The 26128-nt window shown below is 31.2% G+C and overlaps 2 protein-coding genes across 2 annotated transcripts; one reads left to right on the forward strand and one right to left on the reverse strand.

The window, feature by feature from the left end:
* Positions 1 to 3569: 3569 nt before the first annotated feature.
* Positions 3570 to 5306, reverse strand: LOC8264752 (protein CANDIDATE G-PROTEIN COUPLED RECEPTOR 7). The gene has a single exon (XM_002524968.4). The coding sequence runs from the start codon at positions 5087 to 5089 to the stop codon at positions 3779 to 3781; it is 1311 nt and encodes a 436-aa protein (XP_002525014.1). The 5' UTR covers positions 5090 to 5306; the 3' UTR covers positions 3570 to 3778.
* An 8155-nt stretch (positions 5307 to 13461) lies between these two features.
* Positions 13462 to 24069, forward strand: LOC8264751 (myosin-11). The gene is made up of 18 exons (XM_002524967.4): positions 13462 to 14340; positions 14424 to 14639; positions 14916 to 15005; positions 16263 to 16315; positions 16590 to 16686; positions 17859 to 17932; positions 18038 to 18155; positions 18864 to 18974; positions 20295 to 20371; positions 20729 to 20795; positions 21639 to 21704; positions 21978 to 22085; positions 22236 to 22366; positions 22547 to 22613; positions 22737 to 22801; positions 22874 to 22967; positions 23251 to 23321; positions 23420 to 24069. The coding sequence occupies exons 1-18, from the start codon at positions 14188 to 14190 to the stop codon at positions 23772 to 23774; spliced, it is 2013 nt and encodes a 670-aa protein (XP_002525013.1). The 5' UTR covers positions 13462 to 14187; the 3' UTR covers positions 23775 to 24069.
* Positions 24070 to 26128: the final 2059 nt, after the last annotated feature.

A 26128-nucleotide genomic window follows, 5' to 3' on the forward strand; every position in this document is an offset into this window, starting at 1 on the left:
TCCTTGGAAGTGTTAGGTATTATGTTTGAGGATGTGTCCGGTGTTACTTATCCTAGGCTGATTCAGTGTAGCTACTTGTTAAGGCTTGTGGCCTGCCCTTGTATTAAAAGAAAAAAAATAATAATAATTATCAGGCATCTACTACAAATTCTCATCTTTTTATACGCCCTCATATTACTTAAAAGACCTCTACTGAACTCATGAACATCCTCGCACCATTGTCTACTGTCTAATATCACTTCATTTCATGTTGCTATGGACTTTACCAGGAAGCCAAAATTGTTTCCTGGTTTCCCGATATTCAAACTGACAAAAACCTTGCTAGCAGTACTACTTAAGATTTCATGAGCTGGAAGCATACAAAAAGAAGGCAAGCAACATCTTGCATTAATTATCATTTCTTTTTTCTTTCAACAATACCTTGGCCAAAAAAGAATTTTAAAATTACTATTCCATAATTTCATTTTTTTTAAATCTAATAAATTCTACTTATTTTATGTATTTTAGTTATATGCTATGCTTCAAAAGCAACATTTTGATTTGAAAGCCATAAAATGCTAAATAGGTATGGATGACAAATATCAAATTTAAAAATAATAACAAATTAGGCAAAGCAAAATGAGAAATATAACCTCTCTGCCATACTGTTTGGGAAAATTTAAACCCTCATTTCTAGTACAAACTAAAAAAAGATGCATAAAAGATAAAAAGGTAATAAATAGATTGCAAATGATAAAAAAATGCAGAGTCTTATTCAATTGCTCAGTCTGAAATTCAGTAGTCATGTAATCATTTTCTAATTTGTTATTTACCTCCGGCGCAACTTAATATTTGAAGGGCTAAATTCACCGGAATATTAATATTAAATTTATAATTTAATTTAATATTATTTTATTAATTCAACAATTATTATATTCAAAAGCTTTCCAAGAAAGAAAAGAAAAATCCATGGCAAAGGGTCCTAACATAAAACGACAAAACTTCAGCAAACATAACTACCATACCCAAGTAGCATCTAAGAGCAATCAAGACAGCAAGTTCATGTTCCCAATATAAAACAATAAGCAACATACTAACATGTTTTCGTATTGCCTCAGAAACTTTTGATTCATGCGACTCCTGGAGCACCAAAAATTACAAAATTAAGAGATGTTCCAGTAAAACGTTCTAGCAAAGTCCTCTAACTAAAACATAGAGCCGTAGTCATTATAATAAGCTCATTGAAAAAATGCAGCATTCAGTAGTGCATCAAAAAAACAACCATTTCATACGCCAGAAAACTGGGAAACAGTACAAGCAGAATAACAAGGTAAAGATATTCACTACTAGCCAGGTCCTAATCACAAAAATATCAAACAAAAATCATAAAAGAAAAAGGTGAAAATATAAGCAGTGTGCTAACATCAGTGAGAATAAACTAGCACCGCCTCTTTTCTTCTTATTCGACTAAATTGTTAATTTGCCAACACAGACATCCAAGCTCATTTTACATGCATGATCTACTCAGCAAAATCATCAATTCAGTGCACTGCTTATATCAGCGACACTATTTGCTGACCAATCTACTCTTTAACAAGCAGTAATAAAGACTCAAGATCTTAAGTAATGGGCTAGACGAAACAAAGGCAATAACAATTTTCTGAAATAAATATGATAAGCCAAAACCAATACGGAAGCACTCTTCATTTGCTATCATGAAATGTGCCATTTGAGGCATGATTAGAATGTCTGCAGAGTAAATAAAACCTTGATAAACTAAAGAGGGTGATGGAAAGAGATACCTTGACTATGTAAAAGCATGCATCACCGAGTAATATGCCAAATTGCCAACCAACACAACAAAAGGCATCTATAAGCATACTAACATTGCTGCCAAATCAGATATTCGAGTTAGTAACAAATGCTTGACAGACTTTAGTTCATCTAAATAGACTTCGCAAGAAAACCATGAATATGTTACAACAATGAAATTAAAGTATTATTCTTAGCAGGTCTTTCCAAGTAAATCTGAACATAAGTGCCACAAAAGAAAGAAAAAAAGTACTTACAATTTACACCTTATTTCATTTTTATTAGTTATCATTTATGTTTTCTTCGATGTTAGTTATCAAATAACTTGGCCAAGAAACTACAAACACAAAAACAAGTATATGTACTTCTAGCATTAAATGCATTCCAAACAATTGAAATTCCCCATTCACATTCAGGAATTTCTGGACATATAAACATAATCTAAGTTGCCAAACACTACCAAAAGCCTTTTTTTTGGTTGAATTGCATAACATGGTGAGATAGGGACAAAATAATCAAAGGTGACTCAATATTCAAAATTTCAGGAAGCCACCTTAACCTGCACTTTTAATACCTTTTGGTGACTCCAACCCAATACTGAGATGAAAGATAGAAGTTCAGGCAGCTTCAAGAAGCTTGGCCAATACTGTGTAACAGGGCAAGCAGAATCATAAAATAGGGAAATTCGTTGCTAGCAAGGTCCTGATTATCCTTAACAAAGAATATCGAAAACAAAATAACCAAAATAATAAAAATAGAAATATAAACACCCCACTACCATCACCAAGAATAAATCAGATCCAACTGTCTTAATCTGATTCAACTAGGTTGTCAACTGCCATAGTAGACATCCTGACATCCTAGCTCACTTTAAATGCATCATCTTTCCAGAAATCATCATCAGATGCACTGCTTATATCAATAACATCATTTCTTGGTCATCTACACTTCATACACAACATCCTAAGTAATAGGCAAGGGTAAAAAGAAAATTGGTGTACAGATATCCTTATGATGACTTGTAAAGCATATGTAATGTTCAAGAAGAATGACTATTTCAGACCAATTGGCATAAAATTAACTACTGACAAAAATTAAAGATTTTCTCAGAAAGAAATTAACAAATCAAAGACAGAGACATTGTTCTGAAATAACGCCTACAAAGCAACACCAACAGCATTGTGGTAAAGCAACCTTATTTAATATGATGAAAAATGCATTTGAGGGATGCTTAGAATGTCTGCAGAAGGTCTTGATAAACTATACAGGTGATGGAAAGAGGTAGATTGTCTATGTAGAAACATGCATCACTAATTCCAAATTGCCACCAAGACAGCCAACACCTAACAGCATAGATATGATGCTAGCTAAGTGACATCTTCGAGTTGGTAATAACTGCTCAATAGACTTGAGTTCTTCTAATAAATATAACCAGAAAGAAAAATTAAGAAATATATCATCTTTTTGTATCTATAACCGAATAAAAAAATTATAAAAAGAAATAAAAAAATAAAAAATTGGATTGATTAATGAGAAATTTGCAATTTTATTTGACAAAATTTTTTCAATTCAAACACCTTTGAATCTACAAGAACACAATACAAAGAAAGAGTATCAGCCAGCATTCAGCCAGTGCGAGCCATCAAACTAATTCTGTAACCAGAGAATGTATCATATCCTAATCTGAGCACGCATCCATCCAGACAACAGTAAAAGATGACAAAAGACTTGGACTATCTGATGAACAACTAGTTACTACGTTATGAAGTGAAAATCCATTAACCAAAAATATAGCCACTACACATTCATGAACAAGAAAGTTGTTATAAGAGTTAAACAAGAGTTTAAAATTTTCTGGAAAATAAAAGTAAAGAAAAAGAAAAAGAGCAGCAACTGTAGTATCAGAACTGACCAAAGTATTTCTTATAAGCAAATCCACTAAAACTTCAGCCAAACTTTAAAAATTTCTACACTTCATGCATCCATTTCAAAGTTCAAATTCTTCATCCTTGAGAGCCAACTCTGCAGCCTCCTCTTCCTCCTCATCAAGAACAAAGTACTCATTCTTCTCAACCGGCCTAAACATATAAAACATCACTGCATAAAACACCAAACTGGCAGTCTCCTCAGCAGCATTACTAACCCACTGGTACTTATAAGCAGCAATAGTCTTAAGGGCAAACACCACGATCCTCGTAAAATACAAGTACCCAATCACAACAATGTAGAACTGCCTAAACAATTGCAATTTAGCCAAGTTCCTTGCAGCCTTGCCATCAGTTTTGGATGTCTCTCGCAAAGACCGAATCGACCAAACAATCGGGAAAATAATGGCGCAGCAACAAATAATATCAACCAACAAGAACACTTGATTCCAAGTAACCCAATCTTTAATAAACGGACCAGTCTCACCAATAACAACAAAAGCTACATTAGCTAAAACCTGAAGCGGAATCACAATCATCAGAACCTTCTTTTCCTTCTCTTGTAAAAAGGGCTTTATAAACGACCAACCAGTGCCAATCAAAACGATCACAGTAAACAACAATACGACACGAATAAACTGAAATATATAGAACAATATATCCCAACCATGAGGAGTACCAGTAACTTTCACATAATGCTTGTCCTCCGCAGCACATATCAAATTAAGCGCTTTCATTAACAATAATCCAGCCATCAGAAAATGGATCCGATGCACGGACCTTCTATTCATATAACAAGTGTAAATCCAGAATCCGAGAAAAGCAAGATAGGCAATAGAATAAATAAAATAGAGCGAAGGTAAATGCGTTAAACCTGCAGAGAGAAAATCTCTAGAACCGTCTCCATCAAGATTATAGACTTCGGTTTTAACATTCATGGAAACGCGTGTTTCAGGTGCGCAATTAGCGAAGAAAAGAGAGTACTCATTAGGGGCGGTAACGGGATAAGACTGGTGAAAAGATGACAGTGGAGGCGGAGATAGGTCGCGGAAAGTGAAGAGGTGGAGAGTGTAGTGGGAATCGAGGACGCAGAAATTAGGGTTTTGTTGGATCTCGAGGAGAACTTGGAGAAGAGATTCTTCAGATAAGAGGAAAAAGCCGAGGCGTGAAGGGATAGGGTTTGGGGCGTTGATTGAGGAGGAGACGGAGACGGAGGAGACGGAAATTGTCACGTGGCCGGTGTGTGTGAAGCCGAATTTCTCGAAGAGGATCATGGGGCGGTTGTCGTTTGTGATTGTTAAGGATTTGATTTCGGCGGTGGTGAGACTAAGGAGGGTGATGAGGAGAAGGAGGATGAAGGGTAGTTTCGTCATTTTGAAATTTGGAGGTCGTGGTAGTGGCAGCGGCGGCGGCGGTGGTGGTGGTGATGGTGGTGGAGGAGTATATGGAGGAAGGGGGAGTGGAACGAACGGTCGTGTGTGGGGAATAAAAGACTTCAACGTTTACTTTGACGAAAAATGGTGCTTGGTGCTGGCACTGGATCAGATCTTGCCGATTCTAACGGTGTAAGGAGACGACGTCGTGTGAGAAACGGTGGAACATATACAAGTAAAATGGTTTAAGGATCAATTTGCCCCTTTAACTCGGAGTCAATCGCCAATTTACTCAAATGCTAAATGCTTGGCCAATTCTATCCACTAACTTTGCAAAAATGGCCAATTTAATCCAAATTTCCATAAAATTAAGAAATTGAATTCCATGCATCATGCAAAGCAAGCGAATGAAGTATTTAATGAATAAATAAAATTTATTTTAGTCCTTGAACTTTATATTATATATTAAACTAATAAAGTTTATATTTAATATAATTTAATAACAATATCCAATAAAAATAATAGAATTTTTAATTTTTAATTAAAAAATTTAAATTAAATAATAAGATTAAACTCATGCAGATTTAATTTTTTATTAAAATTAGAAAAATTGGTTCTTTAAAATAATTAATCTTAACTTTTATTATTTTTAGCATAATTTAGTCAAATGGATAAGACAATTAGTTACTATTATTTAATTTAAATTATTCAGTAATTTTATTTTAATTGAGTTTGATATTAATATAAATTTTTAAGGACTAAATTAAATTTTACTTATTGATTAGGTCCTTTAATTGAATTCTTACTTGGTTTGCATGATGGGTGAAATCTAGTCTTTTAATATTATATAAATTTGAATTGAATTGACCGTTTTTATCAAATTGGTGGGTGAAATTAGTCAAACATTTAAAATCTAAATAAATTGGACATTGACTCTAAGTTAAGGTTGACCTTTAAACCCAAGTAAAATATAATGGGTGAATTAATCAGAACCCGCTGATGTTTCGTAAAATACAATATTTTAAAATCCAAATAAATTACGTATATTTTGTATTCCTATAACTTGTTTAAATAAAAAATTATAGAATTTTCTAGATCTTTGAAATAATATCATTTATGTTACAATTTTTTTTTTCTTTCATCTATAAGTTGTGTCTTTATACTTTTTTTCTTTCCTTCTTTTATTTTCAATGAAACAAAAAATCAATAAAAAAGAGGATGGGCTCTTTCTAACAAATAGCCATTTAATCCTTTTAATTTTTCAATCTTCTTTTCAAAATTTTTTTATTTTTTTTCTAATAACTCCTTCCTCACAATATTTTTAAATCCTTTCTTATAATCTCAACTTCACTTACTTATTATTTTATTATTTTGATCACACTTATCTTAAATATTAAATTAACTCTATTGTTTATTTAATTTAATCATTTTGACTCATTATTATTATTATTATATTATTATTATTATTTTTAACAGAAGTGTTACACTTAATAAATTTTGTACTATTTAATCATTCATTTTATATTATTATCATGCAATGCACACTTGCACTTTAAAAATAGTCTACTATCTTCTTCCTTATTTATTAGCAATCATAACATCTCAAAATTTATTCCTTTAAATTTATTTTTGATTTCAATTCTTTAAATGGTTTAAGAGTTGTATGTGAATAATACTTATATTATCTATATAAATTATATAATAAGATAGTAAAAAATTTAAGAATTTTGCATATCATATATAAAGATATACTAAATATTATACCAAATGTATACCAAATATATAAGAAACATATAAACAAATCTATAAAATGTATACCATTTACTGTAATTTTTTCTTATATATTTTTTTAAGATATAAATATAGTAAGTATAATATATATAAGGAACATTTATTAACATAAGTTGAAAAAATTTTATTATGTTGAATAAACATTGGTATTATATCTATTGCTACTAGAGAAAAAGAATTTTGAAATTAAAATATATTGGACAAATTTAAATTTTAATTAAAAAGATACAAACATATACCTAATATATACATTTTACTACATTATTCATAGAAATAATTTATGATTTTTTTCAATTTATTTTTAAAATACAATTTATAGATATATAATAAATTATATTCTTAATAAATTCAACATCATTTAAAATTAATTTGTAATTTAATATTTATTCATAATATTTTTAAAAATATATTCTTTTTTGTTATAACATATAACATTTTGTATACATTTTTATATAAATAAATTTTGATTTATCAATTTTTGGTTATTTTTATAAATTTTATATTAAAATAATTATTCTTTTACACTCATTATAATGTGATAAAATCTCACTTATACGAATTCTAAGATACAAAGGCTTCTTATTCCATAATAACAAAAGCACTTTTGTTATTCCACATGCTCTCCAAATCTGAAAGAAAATATGATGTTAACAAATAAATAAATAAATAAATAAATAAATATATATATATATATATATAATATAATATAAATACAATATTCACATTAAAATCTAACAAATATTAAAAGTATAAATCTTTTATTAGCATAACTGTTTTCATATGTTAAAAAGGTAGATGACTGGTAAATATCATGAACACCCACTATCCATTTTAGACTCAAATTGAAAAATTAAAATTGATCAGCAAAAATAAAATTGTAACTTCTTTTTCAAAAGACGTGAGAAGGAATTATTTGTCAAGAAGCATAGAACTTATTCAAAACATATTAATATCAAAAAAAAAAAGACTTTCTTTAACAAACATTAGTAGACGGTTAAAGTACAATTTGTTGACTCCAAGGTTTTATATGTGATTTCAATGATGCAAAACATTATTACTACTAACAATCTTGTTTGGTATTGTTGTTCTTAGTTGCTAATCTTTAATTACTATTGATGCATATAAATAAAGATGAAGACATAAGTGTGAAGATGGATTCAAGAGTCAAGGACTTGAATACTTGAATAAATATGAATATCAAGATAAAAATCATGAAGTAATAAAGATGGAAAGAGTGATAAAACATACAAGGGATGCAAAGAGCATGTGGAGTCAAAAAACTCATGTGGATATGGATGATCTCCATAAAACGAATCAGTTAGCTGAAGTTTGAAGAATAAACTCTACTGCTTGGAAACATTTATGGGGGCAAGCCATACATAGATGAATAGCTGCATCAATCTACATTCAGGAACATAAATTAGGATAATTTTTGGATTTTTTTGAAGCATTTTTCAAACTTTTTATATTTCTAGCTTTGGTACTTTTGGGAACATTTCTTTTGTCCTTCTCTCTTTTATCCTTGTTGCTTTTTCTTAGTGCCAAAGGGGGAGAAAAGTATTATCCTTGTTCTTTCTTTTAATTATTAATGATATATCCACCTATATTTAAGTTGTGCTTATATTGATAACTATTAACTATGAATGAATGAATGATAAATCCCCTTTTAATTGTGATTGATATTGTGATTCCTCTTGATCTCAATCTTATCATAAGCATAGACTCCTTTTGATAGGGGGAGAAATCATTTTTTTCAAATAATTATTTATCAACATCAAAAAAGAGGAGAATATTGAACCTTGAGAATTATTAATCATATTTTGATGGTTACAAACAATTAAGAATGACTAATTCTATGTTTAAATATTTATATGCAAGGAAATAAAATTAGTTCTTCTAAGACAAGACCGATTCACGCCCATGAACTTTTATTCATGGCCATAAAACACTATTTTCCCTGGCATGAAGAATTCTCATCTCAAACAACAAAAGGATAGCAGCATTCGCATGATTCCCAACTAGGAAAACGAGAATTTACGGCCATGAAAAAATATTCACGCCCGTAAAAAAGGATTTCTTCCTTAAAAATAAAAGACAACACAGAATGGTTCACGGGGAGAGTTCCCGACCTGTGAAGGAGATCTTCCCAACCGCGAAGAACACAATTCACGCCCTTGAAAAATCGTCTCCTCCCTAATACTTGAAAAATCCACAAAAGAATTCATGGGAAAGGTTTCTAAGCCGTGGATATGGATTCCTAACCGTGAATGCTCATGCCCATAAATTTTGAAGACTCTTCAGGTTTTCAAGAAAACACAGAAGAGCTTACGGCCAAAGTTTCCAAGCTGTGAAATCAGAGCTCCCAGCTGTGAACAAAATTTTCCAGCCGTGAAAGAAACTTTCACGCCTGTGATGAATTATTCATGGTTGTGATAGGTTCCAACTTTTCAAATCTATTTTTCACGTTAATGATTCACGGTTGTAAAAGATTGTTCACGCCCGTGAAACTATATTTATGACAGTTGCAAAAATGATTATTTTTATATTTAATGAGGGTGCAATGACTCTTTTTCATTTAGAAGTATTTAAACAACATTTCTAAATATTTTAGGTCAAGCAAGAGCATTTACTTTGAGCCTCTATTTTTGTATTTATGCCCAACAACTCAAAATCTTTATCTTTATACATTGTATTAAAGGTTCAAGCTTGTGATTGAATCTTTAGATAATTGAGCATTCAATTCTTATATTCAGAGCTCAAAAAGTAAGATTAAGTGTTTAGGTAAAGAATTAAAAGCTTTTGTAACTAAGATTAAAAAAATCTTATAGTAGGTAAGAGTGTGAGCCTTTGGAAAAACACTTGAATTTATTCTTAGCTTCATAAAAGAATACAAACAGAGTTAGGTTTATAATTCTATTTGATAGTGAAAATCTGAAGAGGATTCTTGAGGAGTGGATGTAGGCAAGAGTTGGCCGAACCACTATAAATTCTTAGTATTGTGAGTTGTATTTGATTTTCCATTTATAGTTTAAGATTATTTTTGTTTTTATTTTCCACCAGTTCACCCCTCCCCCCCCTCTTGGTTACCTCTAGAATTACAAAAACAATAAACACTAACACATTTAAGAAGTGAAAATAACATAGCTCGACAACTCAGCAGTGCAAGGAAAATTTATATTTTTTCTAAATAAAGAGAAGTAATTCATTAAAAAATAAATCTAAAATTCAAGTAAAAGAATGTAAAGGGAAAATATATTATAAAGAAGTTCAATTATTCAAACATTAAATTATATCAAAATAGAAAAAGATTGAAGTTTATATGTAGGCTATAAATGCAATACATATATTTAATCAGAATATAAGAAAAAATGAATAGATCTTTCACAATAAAGGAGAAATACTATTTCTTGATATGGTTAACAATGTATATCTCAAGAACATCATTATCATTATATGTATTATGTTAAAAAATAATGAGAAAATATTTTCTAAAATCTTTCTAAAACACAACAATAGAGGCAGGCATCATAGAAATAAATATGCAATTACTCATATCGAGAAAATCCTCCTAAAAAAACTAATAAAAAAATAGATGAAGAGATTTATATGAATAAAGTAAAATGTCAAAAGAAGTAAGCATGAAAAATATTAGAGTTTCAAAGTAAAAGACAAAAGGTGGAGCTCTATATCTTTAGAGAATAACAAAGGTTTATGTTATGTAAAAAAAATTATAGTTGAAGAAGAACTTTAGTGGAATTAGTTATATGTAATAAAGGAATTAGAGTTGAAAATTACAACTTTAGGCATGTGAAGCAGCTATGCTTTGAGAAACAATAAGGGCTTTTAAGTAAATGCATAATTTAATGCATGGAATGGAAAGCATAGGACCCATGATTGAGTTGGTGTGTAATTAAAAGCATTACAACCTATTGCTTTAATTGTAAATGACTAAAAATGACCTCAGAAGACAACACCATTTTGCAAGACATGTGCAAGCAATCAAGAGGATGCCATACTAATTAAAAATATTAAAAGAATTCCGATTTGTACTATTCATTGGCCATAAGGGCTTTATTATTTTTAATAGACTGCAAACATATAAAAGCCATAAACAATAAGATTCATCAGACTTAAGTTCTTCAAATGCTTCCATATTATCAATAGCTTCTTGAAGGTTCATGGCATTGGTTTGAATCTTAACTAATTTTGGAACAAACAAGAGCCTCTACCATCAAACGCGATAAAGAGCTTATAAATGGAGGGAGCCCGCCTCTGCTAAACACCAATTCTAATGCAACAATAGAAATAGAAATAGTTAACATATTCTTAGCTATTTGAGACAAGATATAATAATAGGATACCTAGATGAACTATATTTCCACCAAACTAAAACATCAAATTTATCACCAATTTCTTCATAAGTTCTAGACAAGTTCACTTTCCAATTTGGATCCTTTTTCTATCTCTTAAATATTTGTATCAAAATATCAAAATATGACGATCTTCAATATTATTCAAACTCACATCATTCGAAGTTTTACTTTAAGCCCAATATTAGGGTAAGATACATAAATAGTACTATAATTATAGCTATTGTATCCATTTGGTACCTAAAATCAATAATCACAAATGATAGTATCTCAACTGACCAACGATAAATCAGGCTACACTTTTCGATTACTATGTAATGATGTGGCAATTAGATTCTCAGACTAACTACCATAACATTTCTTATTTGGACACAACTAATCCTAGTTAGATGTTGAACATTCTCTCAGCTCCTTTACCTTGCAATTGCATTTGGAGGATTAGAATTTTTATTATTATGATTAATTATGTACAAATCAACTAGAGAAAGAATCTGGTTGCCATATCAACACAAGTGCCGTAAAGTATAAAGGTACACCCGCTTGATTCATTAATAGTGACTTCGAGTATTATTTCTTATGATGATTGAGTCAAAATACTAAAAGAATATAAATGACATAGTTATGGTTTTATTTATGCTTTTTAACCCCCCCCCCCCAATATTACTATTTGAACCAATCAAATACTAAGCATATAATCGGGTTATTATTGTTTCAACTTTATCACCCATTTCTTAGTTTTTAAAAACTATTATAAATCCCATTAAAGCATAACTTAACATAAGCCAATTATATTTATAACAAAGATTTATAATAACAATAACAAGTAATAAATAATTGAGATTATCATCATCTTTTCAATAATTTGTTCAATTTATTCTCTATTTGGATAGTCATAGAGTCTACAAGTATATTCCCACTACTCACTAAGGAAAAACATTTGATATGATATACAAAGAATTGAAAAATTAGGAAGTGACAATATAACTCAAAAAATTAACAAGTACTATAGCACTATTCCAATTATCTCTATTCGAAGGATAAGTTCTTATTTTTATTAAAATAGGAGATGTACTTTGAATCTTCAATTTCTAATTTGTCAAGAGCCTTTTCACACTTCTTGATATTTTTAAACATTTTATAGGTAAATTTTATTTAGTTTCAATATCAAGACAAATAAGGCCCTTACTTTATATATTGACTTCTCTATACTTGAATACCTCGAAGGAGATGGTTTTACATACCTTATTACATTTTTTATTTTCAGAATTGATTGATTTTAGGAAAAACCCATTATTAAGCCCTTGAAATTTTCTGTTTTATTTTATTAAGCCCCGTAGATATTTAGTTTGTTTTATTCAACCCTTGTACTTTTATTTTTAGTTTTATTAAAGACTTTTTATACATATTCCATAAGATTTTTGTATGTTCTATTGAGTTCTTGTATTTTTATTTTTCCTTAATTAAAAACCATTAGATACTTAATAAAAGAAAAAAAAAGTATAAGGACTTAATGAAATAAAATAAAAAATTAAAGGGCTCAATAAAATAAAACTGAAAAGTTAAAGGGCTTAAAAATGTATCTTGCCTTGATTTTATTCATCTAAACCCTCTTTAAGAATAGGATTCAAAATATAAGCATATCTCACACCTAATGAATTATAATCCCCAATTTAGCTAACAAGTTTCAACCATCTTACTAATTGTCTCCCCTTTATAATTTAGAATTAAACAAGACTTCAAATTTCTTTTTCTTTGTAAGCTCATTCATTACCAATCTAATACACATATAATTAAGTTTATGGATTGATGACTAAGTGTAAATGGTAAGACATACACATTGAGATTGTAGTATACATATTTCAGTTTTAATTTATCTCTTTCACGATATTTATCACGATGCCATATTCACATATAATAGACTCCTATAATTAATATGCTTGATGAATAAAAGTATTATTAAGTACTAAAAGTAGTAACTTATTAAGTTATGTAATCAAAAACTTAAAATAGTTAGTGAACAATACACTTGAAGCATACTGCATTACATAAGTTTAAAAACTAACAAAGTTATTATATAAGATTGAATTTATATTCTAATTAAATATTTAATTTTTGATTCAATTAATGATTATAAAATATATACAGATACTGTAAAAATGACTTTTAATGTCTTTCCATATCAGTATGCTCGTATTCTAGATTTTCTTGAAATATCTCTTGCAACAATCAATAATTATAAAGAATTTTTTTTAAAAAATTATTAATTATTGAATTAATTATCGTTCTTTATATGAGATGCCAAAGAAGAAAGTTTACATGGAATTTTAGATTTCATATTCATAAAATTCCAATTTTAGATTTAGGGCATTTTAAGAATGATTTTGAACTTTTGGTTTGAAGTGTTAAACCAAATCAATTATTAATTTAAAAACTTGACCCAATCAAATCTTAATATGCAGCCCTACAATTCAATCAATAATTTAAAATATTAGAAATTTATAAATTAGATTGGGTGTGAATTGATTATACCATAAATTCAAAGCTCGTCCACTAAGTCAACCGAAGAAAAATTTTAAAAGAAAAAAGAAAGTCAACCGAATAAAAAATCTACGCCAAAATAGAAAAACTAAAAATAAATTTTGGAAAAAAGGAAAAGGAAAATTGGAGGCAAACAAGCGCAACGAAAGGCCTAAGAAGCGGAATAAAAGCTTTGACTACTTCTTCTTCTTCTTCTCTATCATTCCTCCAATTCAACAGAGAATAAAGAAAAAAAATGCACTTTCTTAATTCGGTTCGCTTATTCAAATATCTATAACCGATAAGAAACAAAATCTTAAATAATTTTTTTCTTTCCATATATATCTGATAGTCAAATTCATAATTTTTCTTTTTTGATCGGAGAAAAGAAAAAAAGAAAAGAAATAAAAGAAACGAGCAATGTCGTGGTTAAGAGCGGCGGTACACAGAGCAGTAGAAGCAGGAGGAAAGACAACATCCTTAACTCGCACCGTCCGTAACTACGCCGACTCCGTTGTCCTCCATGCTGGGAATGCCGTCGCTGAAGGGGCCAAGATCATCCAGCACCGCTTAGTAAATATTAATCAACGTTTGTTTCTTATATTATTATTATTGTTATAAAAATGTTGAAAATATTGATTTGGTGGTGAATTCAGGGGGCAGGGAATTCGAAAAGTTTTAGGCTGACAGTGAAAAGATTAGAGGAAGTATCAGTGTCATGTAGAGGGATAGAAAGAGTTCAGTTATTGAGAAGATGGTTAGTTGCACTTAAAGAGATTGAGAGATTGTCGTCTTCAGCTTTTTCTGACAACAATTCTGATGACCAAATTCTCTCTGACGAATCTAAGGATTCTCCTAGAAAACCCACTATGGTAAACTTTATTTGGTTTTCTCTCCTTTTAATGTACATGTTTTTGGGCCCGCCTCTGTCCTCGAATGATTTTAGGTCAAATTTGTTAAGAGTATGTGATCATTATTACTAACATTAAAAAGATGACTGTTGAGTGGAATGTTTTCAATGTTCATCTTTTTGCGCCACTTATGTAATATATATAAATTTGAAATAGAAATAAGGTGCACATAACTACGTTTCAGACTTCACATATTGCGGGTTTCTATTATGTCTAATTTGTTTTGGATGTGGACAGATTTATTATGTGGACCCTGAACTTGGTACGATGAATTTTCATAATCTTTTTCTTTATAGTCAAGCTCTTGAAGGCATAACGTTGTCTATGGTAAGTTCGTTTGTATTCTTTTTGGTATTAGTTTTTAACACTGCTAAGTCTCATGGATAATCATCTGGCATTTTAATGTTTGGCACCAATAACTTAGGATTTAGATCAATGTGCATGTGCTTTTTGTTTGTTGGTTCAATTTTACTAGGATGCAGAGGATATTGCATTCAAAATTATCATCTCTGATGTAATGCAAATTTGTCTGTTCCAATTGCTCACAGTGGAATGCAACTATTAGAATCAATCAATTCAACTATGAGCAGTCTATTGATTTGCATACACAATGAAGTTGTTATATTGTGCCTACTTTTTAAACCTTATTAAGCTTGAACTAGATCTTGGACTGTTTTCTTAAATTAAAGAAGCTGTTATTCTTATTATTTGTGAGCTAACTTGTGATATCTTCCAACAACATGTGTTAACATGCATGACCGTCTTGGTGGAGATAATATAGAGCACTGTAGATTGAAAACAATGTATTGCAGAAACTGACAATAAGAAAAGACTTAGCTTGGTGTTTGTGAATGTAGATTGCTTATCATGAAACTCAGTTCAACTGAGTACTTTATTTGCACTAAGCAAATAAAGTGGATACTAGTTTGTTTACACATTCATTTATAATTGGTGTTTTGCTGTACTGGGAACTATGGCTACTTACTGCTAATTGAGGTTGCTTTTCCCATATGGGAAGTTTGTCCGCTTTCCATGTGGGAAGTCTTCATAGATTGAGATAGGTCATATATATGCCCCTGAGTTGATAGTGCAGCAAATCTTGGATTTCCTCACATGTCACTTTCTTCTCATATTCAGGACTCTTGATTGATCGTTCTTTTACTTTGTTATTGCTTCCTAGCTCTTCCTGTTCTGATAATAAAAGATGTAAATGATATTTTTAGTCTTCTTGAATTTAATAAGTTTAGGATAAATTAAATTGCTCGTTAAATTTTCCAGACTGCAGTTGTTTGCCAGTAGTTCAGTTATGTTATTCTATACTCATGTCTGTGATTATTGTCATGAAGATTATTAGATTTCTGGAGAAACGTTATGAAAAGTGGTACTTAAGAATAAAATTAATGGTTTTTTCTGGCACAAGCAGTTCCAAAAATTGGCATATATTGGATTGAAATTTGGCAGTAACTAAGACTACTCATTTATCTTTTCCTTTTAATTCAGTGCCATTGATCAAACATTTGGCTGGGCTTTGTATTTGCTGATCCATTGAGTTTAACCGCAGGTTATCTCTTTTGTATGACTCAGATTCTTGAAGCACCAAATAAGGAAGAAGTTTCATTGCTCCTGGAGATATTTGGGTGACTCTTCTCACCACCTTTTTTAGAAAAACTTTGCTAATTTTGAATTTTCTATCATCAATTAGTTAAAAATATCTTTGGTTCATATAATGGACTCCACTGGGTTGAATGGATGAAAGGGATACATATAGCCAATCCCAACTACTTTGGTATTAAAGCTTTGTTGACTTGATATGATCATGGCGAGGAGAAAAAGAGCTTATCAAGATTCTTAGTTTTCAGCCTGCTATTGTTGAATTACTAGTAAATTTCTTTTTGGTTTTATTATATACAGGCTATGTCTTGCGGGAGGAAAGGAAGTCCACAAAGCAGTTATGAGCAGCATACAGGATTTGGCGTCAGCATTATCTAGCTACCAAGATGAAATATTGGTAAGGAAAGGTTGCAAATGCTTTCACATTCTCTTGTTGCGGAGATCTTAATTTAAAGAGATGCTATGTTGATTTAAAGATTAGATGCTCCAATAAACTGGATTGTGGATACATGATAGAATTTTTATATCTATATTATAAAGCATGTTTTTTGAAGCTTATTGACTTCATGCTGCCATCGGGAATCACCAGTTATTCCTTTTGCAAACATCTGGTCCTTTAGGTTTTGGTTTACAGTGTAATACCTCTGTAGGGAAATGCCTTGTGTTAAATATTAGTGATGAAAGTTGACATCATTCCTCAGCAAGGGAACTTTCCTGTGTTATATTTAGAATGGTTGTGGTACCTACTTCCACTAAAGGATGTATAGTTTTGGTATCAAGGGAAGATGTAGAGTTTGAGATTCAGTGGATTTATCTTTGTTTTGCAATAATGTGCTTTACAACGTACTTTCACTTTGTTGAGCATTTAAAATTCCTTTTATCTGCAGTATAAGTGTAATAGTGAATTCAGACTTGTTAGTGTTCAGGTTATGTGTCTAATATATCTATGAGAGCAAAGTTGCAATATCTTTGGATAAAAGTTTTTAAAGTATCAATTTAAATCAGCTTATTAAGTTTTTGTTAAATTATTGTATATTTTGCTATTAATTTAAGATCACAGGAATGCCATGTTGTTGGCTGGTTCTGAAACCACAATATACTGATAACATGACTGTATTCTTAACCCTTGCTTTTTTGATCTTAACCTTTTAGATTGGAGAAGAGTGAGATTGTTTAATATCCTTTCAAAATTGTTAGAAGCTTTACCTTTCTTTGACTCGAGCAAGAAAATCTTTTTAACTGATTTGAAGGAATTTGATTGTACAATATGTTCGAAAGAGTTGGGGAACATTAAGGCAGGAGTTAGTGAAAATTATCAGTTATTCTGTTTTTGGTATTATTTCTGACTTTAAATGGCCTGCTGTCTGAGTGGACATTTAGTCATTAATGGATTTCCATGTTGCCTCATTTCCAAAACTTGAATGATTAACTCTCTTATCAGCAAAGATCTCAACAACATCATCCTGCATTCTGATGTAAACCCTCATAATTGAACGTCTTACAGTGTAACTGTAGCACAAGATGCAAATTTCTTTAACTTATGGCTTCCCTCCTGCTCCTTTCTCTTAGATAAAGCGAGAAGAGTTACTCCAGTATGCTCAAGGTGCGATTACAGGTTTGAAAATAAATGCTGATATTGCAAGGTGATTAAGAAAATCTTACTTATATAATCAATTCTTGTTTTTATATTGTAATAATTGTTACACAGACATTGTAAATGCTTGCTTTTAACTGTTCTCTGCCCTCAGAATAGATGCTGAAGCCTCCAGTCTAGTGGAGAAACTTGATAATATGAAGGCATTCCATCAATCACCAGATGAGGCTTTGGAACAATCATCTAAAGAAACTACTTCAGCAATGACAAAGGTTAGATGGTTGTGTGATTGGTTCTTAATTTCTAAAGAGTTGGCATTTGATTTATTAGAATACTTGGTATTTGAACCATTTTTGCAATTTTTATTTTTTCTTGATTCTTAATATTTAGTGAACCTCAGCATTCATTTTTCATTTACAGGTTAAGAGCTTATAGTAAGTTTTGGCTTTCTTTTTGTCTGGACCTGTTTAACTATCAATTTAGGTTCATAATTTATTTATTTATTATTATTATTATTTTTTTTTTTTCTTTTTGCTTATTCTTCTTAGTAGTATTTTGTTTAAATATGTCAACATATAATATCATCATTCTCATAACTGGTTTTGCATTTTACAGACTTCATATTTTCATAACATGCTGGCATCTTTCTCGTAACTGGTTTTTTGCATTAACCTTTATGGATCAAAGTTCTTTTGTGCTTACTTGTTTATTTAGCTTAGGTACCATAGTTGTATGCTAAAAGCCTAAATTTTGTTATATGTGGACATGTGGTTCATATGATCATCTACATGGAAAAGTAAAATATTAAAGCAAAGGTTGTTTTAACCAGTCATATCAATTAAGATTTTAAATCTGTTATCACATCCTCAGGTTTCATCATCAAGTTGTTTTTAAGTCTTTCCAATGCTGTATCTGGAAGTTTTAAATAGTACTATAGTATTAATATGCATCTGATTGCTTCTCTTTTTTCCTTCATGCAGGCTTTTGAAGACAGACTTGGACAGATTGAACTGTGCTCCACATTGGAGGCACTTTTATTAAAGAAAAAATCTTTGACCAATGGAGATTCTCCAGAGTTGCATGCTGAAAAGGTTAATTTAATTTTCTATGATATCAGTGAACCAATTTTATCTGCACTGCAATTACGACATGCTATGATATATCATATATGGTAATGTGTTAGGCAATGAAGGGGGAACATGTCTCTAGGATGAGTTTTGCAGATAAGAGAATGCTGAGATGGATGTGTGGGGGCATACGAGAATGAATAGAGTCCGTACTGAGTGTATTAGGGGAAAGGTGGGGCTGGTTTCTACTGAAGAGAAGTTGAGGGAATGTAGATTGAGATAGTTTGGACATGTGAGTCGCAGGCCTCTTGATGTTACAGTTAGAAAGGTAAACATATTAAGGTAGACAAAGTGAAGAAAGGAATGGGTAGTCCTAAAACTAAACATGAAGAGAAGTGGTACAAGATGATCTAGTGGCCTTGCCCAAAATTGTTTGGAGTGGAGAAAGAGAATCCATATAGCCAACCCAAATTAACTTGGATTAAAGCTTGGTTAAGTTGATTTGAGCTTGTATCAATAAGCCAATTGGACCATTAACTTTTTCCTGTAAACTTTTTTTACATTTTCTTATTCATGGTTGACTCTCAGAAGTTATTCAGTTCTTCTTAAAGCTTCAAGTTCACTATTAAAATTGAGCAGTGCATGAGACTGAGGAGTTTCTTTAACCAGAGTGTCATGCCAAATCATCATTAATATGTACTATCCTGATGAGCTCTTTAATACTGTTGTGGAGGAGCATCCACAATTATATCTCATAACTTATACATTGTAAAAGATCTCTATGGTTTGATTTTATGTACCACAACTCCACTTAACTGAACCTTGGTCCCCAGCTAGTGGGGGGATATTGTTGCAATTTCATTCCCAATCCTTGGAGTACTTTGATTTATAAACAAAAATAAATCATTTCAGATTTTTGGTTATTGTAATTTCAATGCTACTCTTTAGGTGGTTTGAGCTCTAGTTGCTAGGTAGTGTCAGAAAACTATAAGCATTTTTATGCTGTGTAAATACTTACCATAGTGACAAAAACATCTCAACTTTATGCTTCAACATTATGGTATGACTTTCAGAAAAGTCCTTCATAACGAATACAAACTTTCTTGTTACTAATACCCATACATCACTGTACCTCAGAAACTTGTTAAAGATTTTATTCATTCCAGAACTGTAAACATTTAGTATTAAAAAAGTTTTGTTAAGTCATTAGCACACCCTTGTATTTTGGTTACCAATTGGAAAAAGGATTTCGGTTGCAACTTGGCATTTTGTGTTTCCTGACTTATATTGGCTACATATGCTACTACTTTACTGTTAATAAGCTATGCTATATTTATTTTGCAGGTTGATAAATTGAAAGTTCTATCAGAGTCTCTGCTCAACTCAACATCAAAAGCTGAAAGACGTATATTAGACCACAGGTCCAAATTGCATCCACAAGAATTTCAATGCACTTGAACTCATGTATATGCATGCCTGTGGATATCCATTCGGTTCTCTCCCAGTATGTGATTATTTGGGATTCGTCACTAGGAGGGACTGAACTTGTTATATGTTGAAATTGATAAGTTTGTACTCTTTTGCTAGGGAGAGGTGCTCAGAGTTTTCATTTGTTTAACAGAACTTTTTCTCACTGCGTTCATTATAGCATACAAGACAACTGCGAAATGCTTTTTCTTAATTTTCTATTTTTATCTTTCACTTGTGTGTTGTTATGATTGTTGAAACTTCAGACTCAGTGCAAGACATATTGATTTTTAAGATAAATGTTTAAGCAGGTCTCAGAAAGAAGAAGCACTCAACTTTCGTGTGGCTAAATCTGGTGAAGTTAGCCAGCTTGAAAAGGTACTCCTTAAAAGATTGATGCCTCCATTTTAATTAAATTTGCAGCAATGTATTGATTCGTTTTATGTTGCTCTCTTCCTGTGATGCATCATGAGTTTGTTATTTGATATTAGTCATACTGAGACTAGTCTGAAACAGTGTAGTGTTTGTTAAAAACAACTGTTAAAAATTTGTTACAATGGAATGAATTGTGATTTCACTTTTGTTATCTTGGAGTAAACTATCTGAATTCTTAGGCAAGTATAGAGTCTACTTTCTTGTTGTACATTCCTGCCTGTCCAGTACTTGTAGACTATACTGATACTTGCACGCACAAGGTTCCTTACATGGCTTGAAAAAGCTACAATAATCTTATTATTTACCAAAGATCAGGGGTTGGGATTGGTCCTGTGTATCAATTATATCAAGCCAGAGAAGCAGAACTGATACAACCAATTTCTTCATGGAAGTTGCTAATAAATAGCATATCCAGGAAATAGATCATTTGAATGAAGAGAAAAATCTTGAATCTATATATTATAGATAAATAGATTTCTAGATTAAGTCCAATTAGCTCAGAATAGGTTAAATTAATGTGATACATTATTTTCAATATTTATGTGAATGTATTGAGGAAAAATTAAGCAAAAGAGTTAATTCAATAATCGTTTAATTCAAGATTAAAAGAAAAGGTTTTTGACAATGAACTGTAACTAATAATTGAGTAAGAAAAAAAGTTTTTCATCTTTCACATGACTGAGAGAGTGTGTACTGTCTCAAATGAAGTATGATGTAACATTTGTCTGCTGAAGGAAGATAATCATCTTACTGCAATGTACTGAAAATTTTCCCTGGATATTTTAGGAATTGGCTGTCGAGATTGAAAATCTTGAGAAGCAAAAGGAGGAACTTGAAGCTGCATTGAAAAAAGTAATATTTCATTCAAATGTTTTTGTGTTTTTTTTTTTCTAAATGAAAATACAGTTTTGGGAGATATTGTCTCATCAAAATATTTTATTTAGCTATTCGTGGTCTTCTACCATTCATACTCGTGGATATTCTCAGGCACTGTATATAATTATGCTTGAGTGTTAGATCAAACCACCAAATGTCAGTCACAGAATTCCTTCAATTTGTTGTATCAATCCCAATGGATTACTTCCATTCCCTTCTGTTACATTCTTTGGCTGCACATTGATGTAGGTCAGTAACTCATTGAATGCTGCTCGGGTTCGACTAAGTAATGCCAGGGAAGAACGAGAACAGTTTGATGAAGCTAGCAATCAGACTCTAGTGCACTTGAAAACCAAGGTATTTTTGCTTTTATTCATCTTAATTGACTTTATATTATGAGGACCAAAATCTAGTTTTAAATTCATGGTCCACAAGAAAGTTGTGGAGCACATATATTGGCTTTATAGAGTGCATGGATTTTGTTCTTAAAATTTCCTTGATTTGCAGGAAGATGAGCTCGCAAGATCAATATCTTCATGTAGAGTAGAAGCAGATATTGTTAATACATGGATAAAATTTTTAGAAGATACTTGGGCACTGCACACCAAATTTTCTCAAGAAAAGGAAAAGCAGGTCAAGTATGTGCATTTGCTTTCCACTGTTATTCTGCTGTGTCTGAGGCAGCTGTTCGATAGATTACAAAATAAAAGAGAAATTTTGTTTAGTTTTTCCATTATTGATTGGTCAATCTTGTGTGTCATGCATTTCTTTGTATTTGATATTCTTTTCTCATTTTTTTCTACATTTGCATGTTGAAGTGCTGAGTTGGAGAGATATGGAGATTATTTGGTGAATTTGGTTATTCATCTTCTTACATCATACAAGGTATACATACTCATCCTTCCTGGATTTTTCATTTATAATGATATGCTCTGAACTGCAGTCTGTAATAGTTATGTGATTAATATGTTTATCTCGTTACTGGCGTGCACACACATTTCTAATCAGGAACTGCTGGAGCCTTCCATCACCCGCATTAGAGGAGTTGTTGGGGACTTGAATTCGTTTCAAGGGTATTATGCTGTGTTTCTTTAAAGATTTCTGTACGCATTTAAATTCAACCTCAAACTGCTGTTTTATATCAGGTCACAAATAGCACCTACTATAAAGGATGAAGATTCAAAAGCAATAAACCAAAGAAAAAACCTTGAAAAGGAATACCTGAACTTGGAAGTCAAAGTATGTTTCCTTTTATTTTTCTCTGATGAAAAAAGTCATACTTGCTGTTGCATCTCAATTTGATTTGCTCTGTATTCATATTTGTTAATTCAATTACTAGTTCATGTGTTAGAGACCAACTTCCCCCCACTTTAAGTTTGCTTAAAGCCCTGGTCCATACTGTTAAATTCTGATTGTTAGACTTCAATGGCTTTACTGTGGTTCGGAAGTGCAACTGTTTTTATGTTCAGTTAGCTGGTGTAATATCTATTATTTAGCATCCTTTACTTCCATGTTATGTCAGTTTTTGACCATCTTCAGCATGCTGAATGGCGTGAAAGAGCAGTATCAGATCGCAAGTAAAGGCATTTCCAGGTATGTCTTGCTTTCATCTTTATATCTTCATGTTCACCAGTCCATTGTTATATTTATTGAGGTATCCCTAAAGATGAGATATTGGACACTCGATTCAGGAAAGATGATGAAAGAGTCAAAGAGCTATTTAATGCCCTTGAGAAATCAAAGGAGGAGTATGAGTCCATAGAGAGACCAGTTCTGAAAGTCGACTCTCCTAAACAAAGATCAGATTCACCATCCAGTTCCCCTGACAGTCCATTTCCTATTTCCAAGCAGGCATCTGATATTCCAGAAAGCAAACATGACAAGAAAACCGAATTATCCATAGATAATGGACAAAAAGTACCAGCAGTGGTGGAGCTGGAACAGTTAGATTCTGAACTTGGGAAAGATGACACAGACTACTTGTCAGAAGAGATCGGTGAATGGGTGTTTGATGAACTTGAAAAGGAATTAAAAGCGACCAGCTGACCATTTAATAATGAAACGTGTCTGTTGCCTATACGTACGTTTGTTGACGTCGTAATCTTGTAACAATGAGATATTCTGACAAGCCCTGGAAAGGCCTTTTGTTTTCTCCTTCCAATTTTTTAATAGGGTTCAAGTTCTATATGTTTCACTGAGTGAATGTCTCAATAGTTCCCCGCAAGTTAAATGGGGAATTCACTCGGAAAGATGGATCAAAAGTTTATAGATCCATAATTATGTAAAAATTCTCTATACAAATACATCTTATACCAAAGTATGATTTTCCTTCTTTTCCTTCCGATTTCCATGTGATACTTAATCCAACCAGGGAGCACAAACTGTGACAAAAAAGCTCCATTTTTGTTTTTGTTTCTTGTCAAGTTCATTTTTCTCCGTAAAAAGATGATAGGGACATTGAATCAAGGGTCCTGTCCTATGTATGTCTTCTTTTCCTCATTGGCCTGAGGGTTTCAAGCGGGACAAAGTGTCAGGAGATATTATTTTCATGCGGGAGATGCTGCAAGGTACCCTCCGAATTTCTCCCATCAGCCCAAAACTTCTGTAACAATAAGGCCCTGAGCCATAGTCTTCTATGGTTTTTCATTTCTCATTTGGTTCTCTGTTTGAGCTTTGATGTTGCGATCGTGATTCAGAATTTTGTCAAAAGATAATTTTTTTTTTTTTCACATTTAACCATTTGGGAAAAGATGTTAGTGGCATAGGATCAAGGGTCCTTAATGTGTTTTTTTCCTAATTGTCTGTTCCAGCTCAAGCAAAATGGTATTTTATTTAACAGTAGCTAAAATGGCAAATTAAATTCAACCAGGATGTTAAGTTAATCAGACATGCCTACTATACTATGCTTTCACTTCTAAAGCATAACATTTAGATGTTCCTTAAAACTTTTCTTTTCCCTTTTCTTTTGCCCCCCTCTCTTTTGGAAGGTACAATGATTGGATTTTGGAAGGACTTGCTAGATCCGGTTGGAGGGTAGCACCTAATTTGGATGATAAAAAGTGCAATCCGATTGCCAAAAGGAAAAGAAAAGATCAAAAGAACATCTACTTGGAAAGGCTGATTCCTAAAGTGACTCCACTGGGGCTGACCTTTTTGTAACCTTTTGTTATTCTTTTCTTTTTTCCTTTTTCTTTTTCAAACTTTGCAGGTTCAGTTTTCAGCTTTGGGGAAGTGGGGTGAGATTTGCTTATTTCAGGAGTAAATACCATAATGAATAAATTAGTAATTAATTGGGTGACTCTATTATATATAAATGTTAAATAACAAAAATATAATTCAATTATTTAATACTAATAAATATAGATTATTTTAAATTAATATATATAAATGAGTGATATATGGTTGCGTCATTTTACATGTGAATGGTAAATATATGGCCACAATTTTGATTGTGTTCATGATTGTGTACATATGCTCCATCCACAATAAATTATTAAAGAAAAATTTGAAATGACCAATAATAATTTTATTAATTTTAAATATCACAAGTATATACTTAAATTAATTATAAATTTAATTTTAAGCATATTAATTATATTGGTATATGGATTTCTATGACTCATGATAGATGAAAAAGATATTTCTACATCAATTTGCATATCATTTTCTCTGGAACAGGAAGACATGAATACCCCAATGAAACAGACAGGCATTGGTCTCTCATATATAATTTCTACTGAGATACACTGCCTAATAACTTGTTTCTCATTTTCTTGTTGATGGATTCTTCCTTCCCATTTGAAGATGGACTTATATATAAATGCGCCTCTGAGAATTGGATTAGGATCCTGATATTATTGTTAATATATTAAACCATTGAATTTATAATTAACGATTAAGATTTATTATCTAGAAAATAACTATTTACTTTTAAAAATCTAAATTCAAATTTTTAATAAGATTTCAACCATTCATTTTAAAATAGAACATAATATGAGACCATCTTAATTTTTAAGAATTAAGTAATTATTATTTTCTCCTCAGTTTTGCTCCTATTATTCTTTCCTTTTTCTATTTAAAAATTGAATGAAACCCTCAATGAGTTTTATATTAATATACATTTTATTTTTATTCTTTTAAAATAAACACACAATTTTAAAAATATATTTATTGTTTGCATATATCAAAATCATAAGAATTTAGAATTTTTATTTTATAAATTTCAAGGATGATAGTGTTTATATATGTATATAGTTATTTTAATAGAGAGACTAAAATTCATTATAATTAAAAATATTTGTAGTGATGTCATTTAATTTTTAAATAAAAGGTATGGGAGTGTAATTAAAATCATATCTCACATAAAAGAAAAATTAGTGATTTGTTATAGATTTGAATGG

Source organism: Ricinus communis, chromosome 10 (assembly GCF_019578655.1).
Source record: "Ricinus communis isolate WT05 ecotype wild-type chromosome 10, ASM1957865v1, whole genome shotgun sequence".
Classification (NCBI taxonomy): Eukaryota; Viridiplantae; Streptophyta; class Magnoliopsida; order Malpighiales; family Euphorbiaceae; genus Ricinus; species Ricinus communis.

Coding starts and splice junctions, on each gene's coding strand:
- LOC8264752 (XM_002524968.4), bottom strand. CDS start 5,089: ATGACGAAACTACCCTTCATCCTCCTTCTCCTCATCACCCTCCTTAGT.
- LOC8264751 (XM_002524967.4), top strand. CDS start 14,188: ATGTCGTGGTTAAGAGCGGCGGTACACAGAGCAGTAGAAGCAGGAGGA. Junction 16,687..17,858: donor GCTACCAAGATGAAATATTG/GTAAGGAAAGGT, acceptor CCTTTCTCTTAG/ATAAAGCGAGAAGAGTTACT. Junction 22,367..22,546: donor GAAAAGGAAAAGCAGGTCAA/GTATGTGCATTT, acceptor TGCATGTTGAAG/TGCTGAGTTGGAGAGATATG.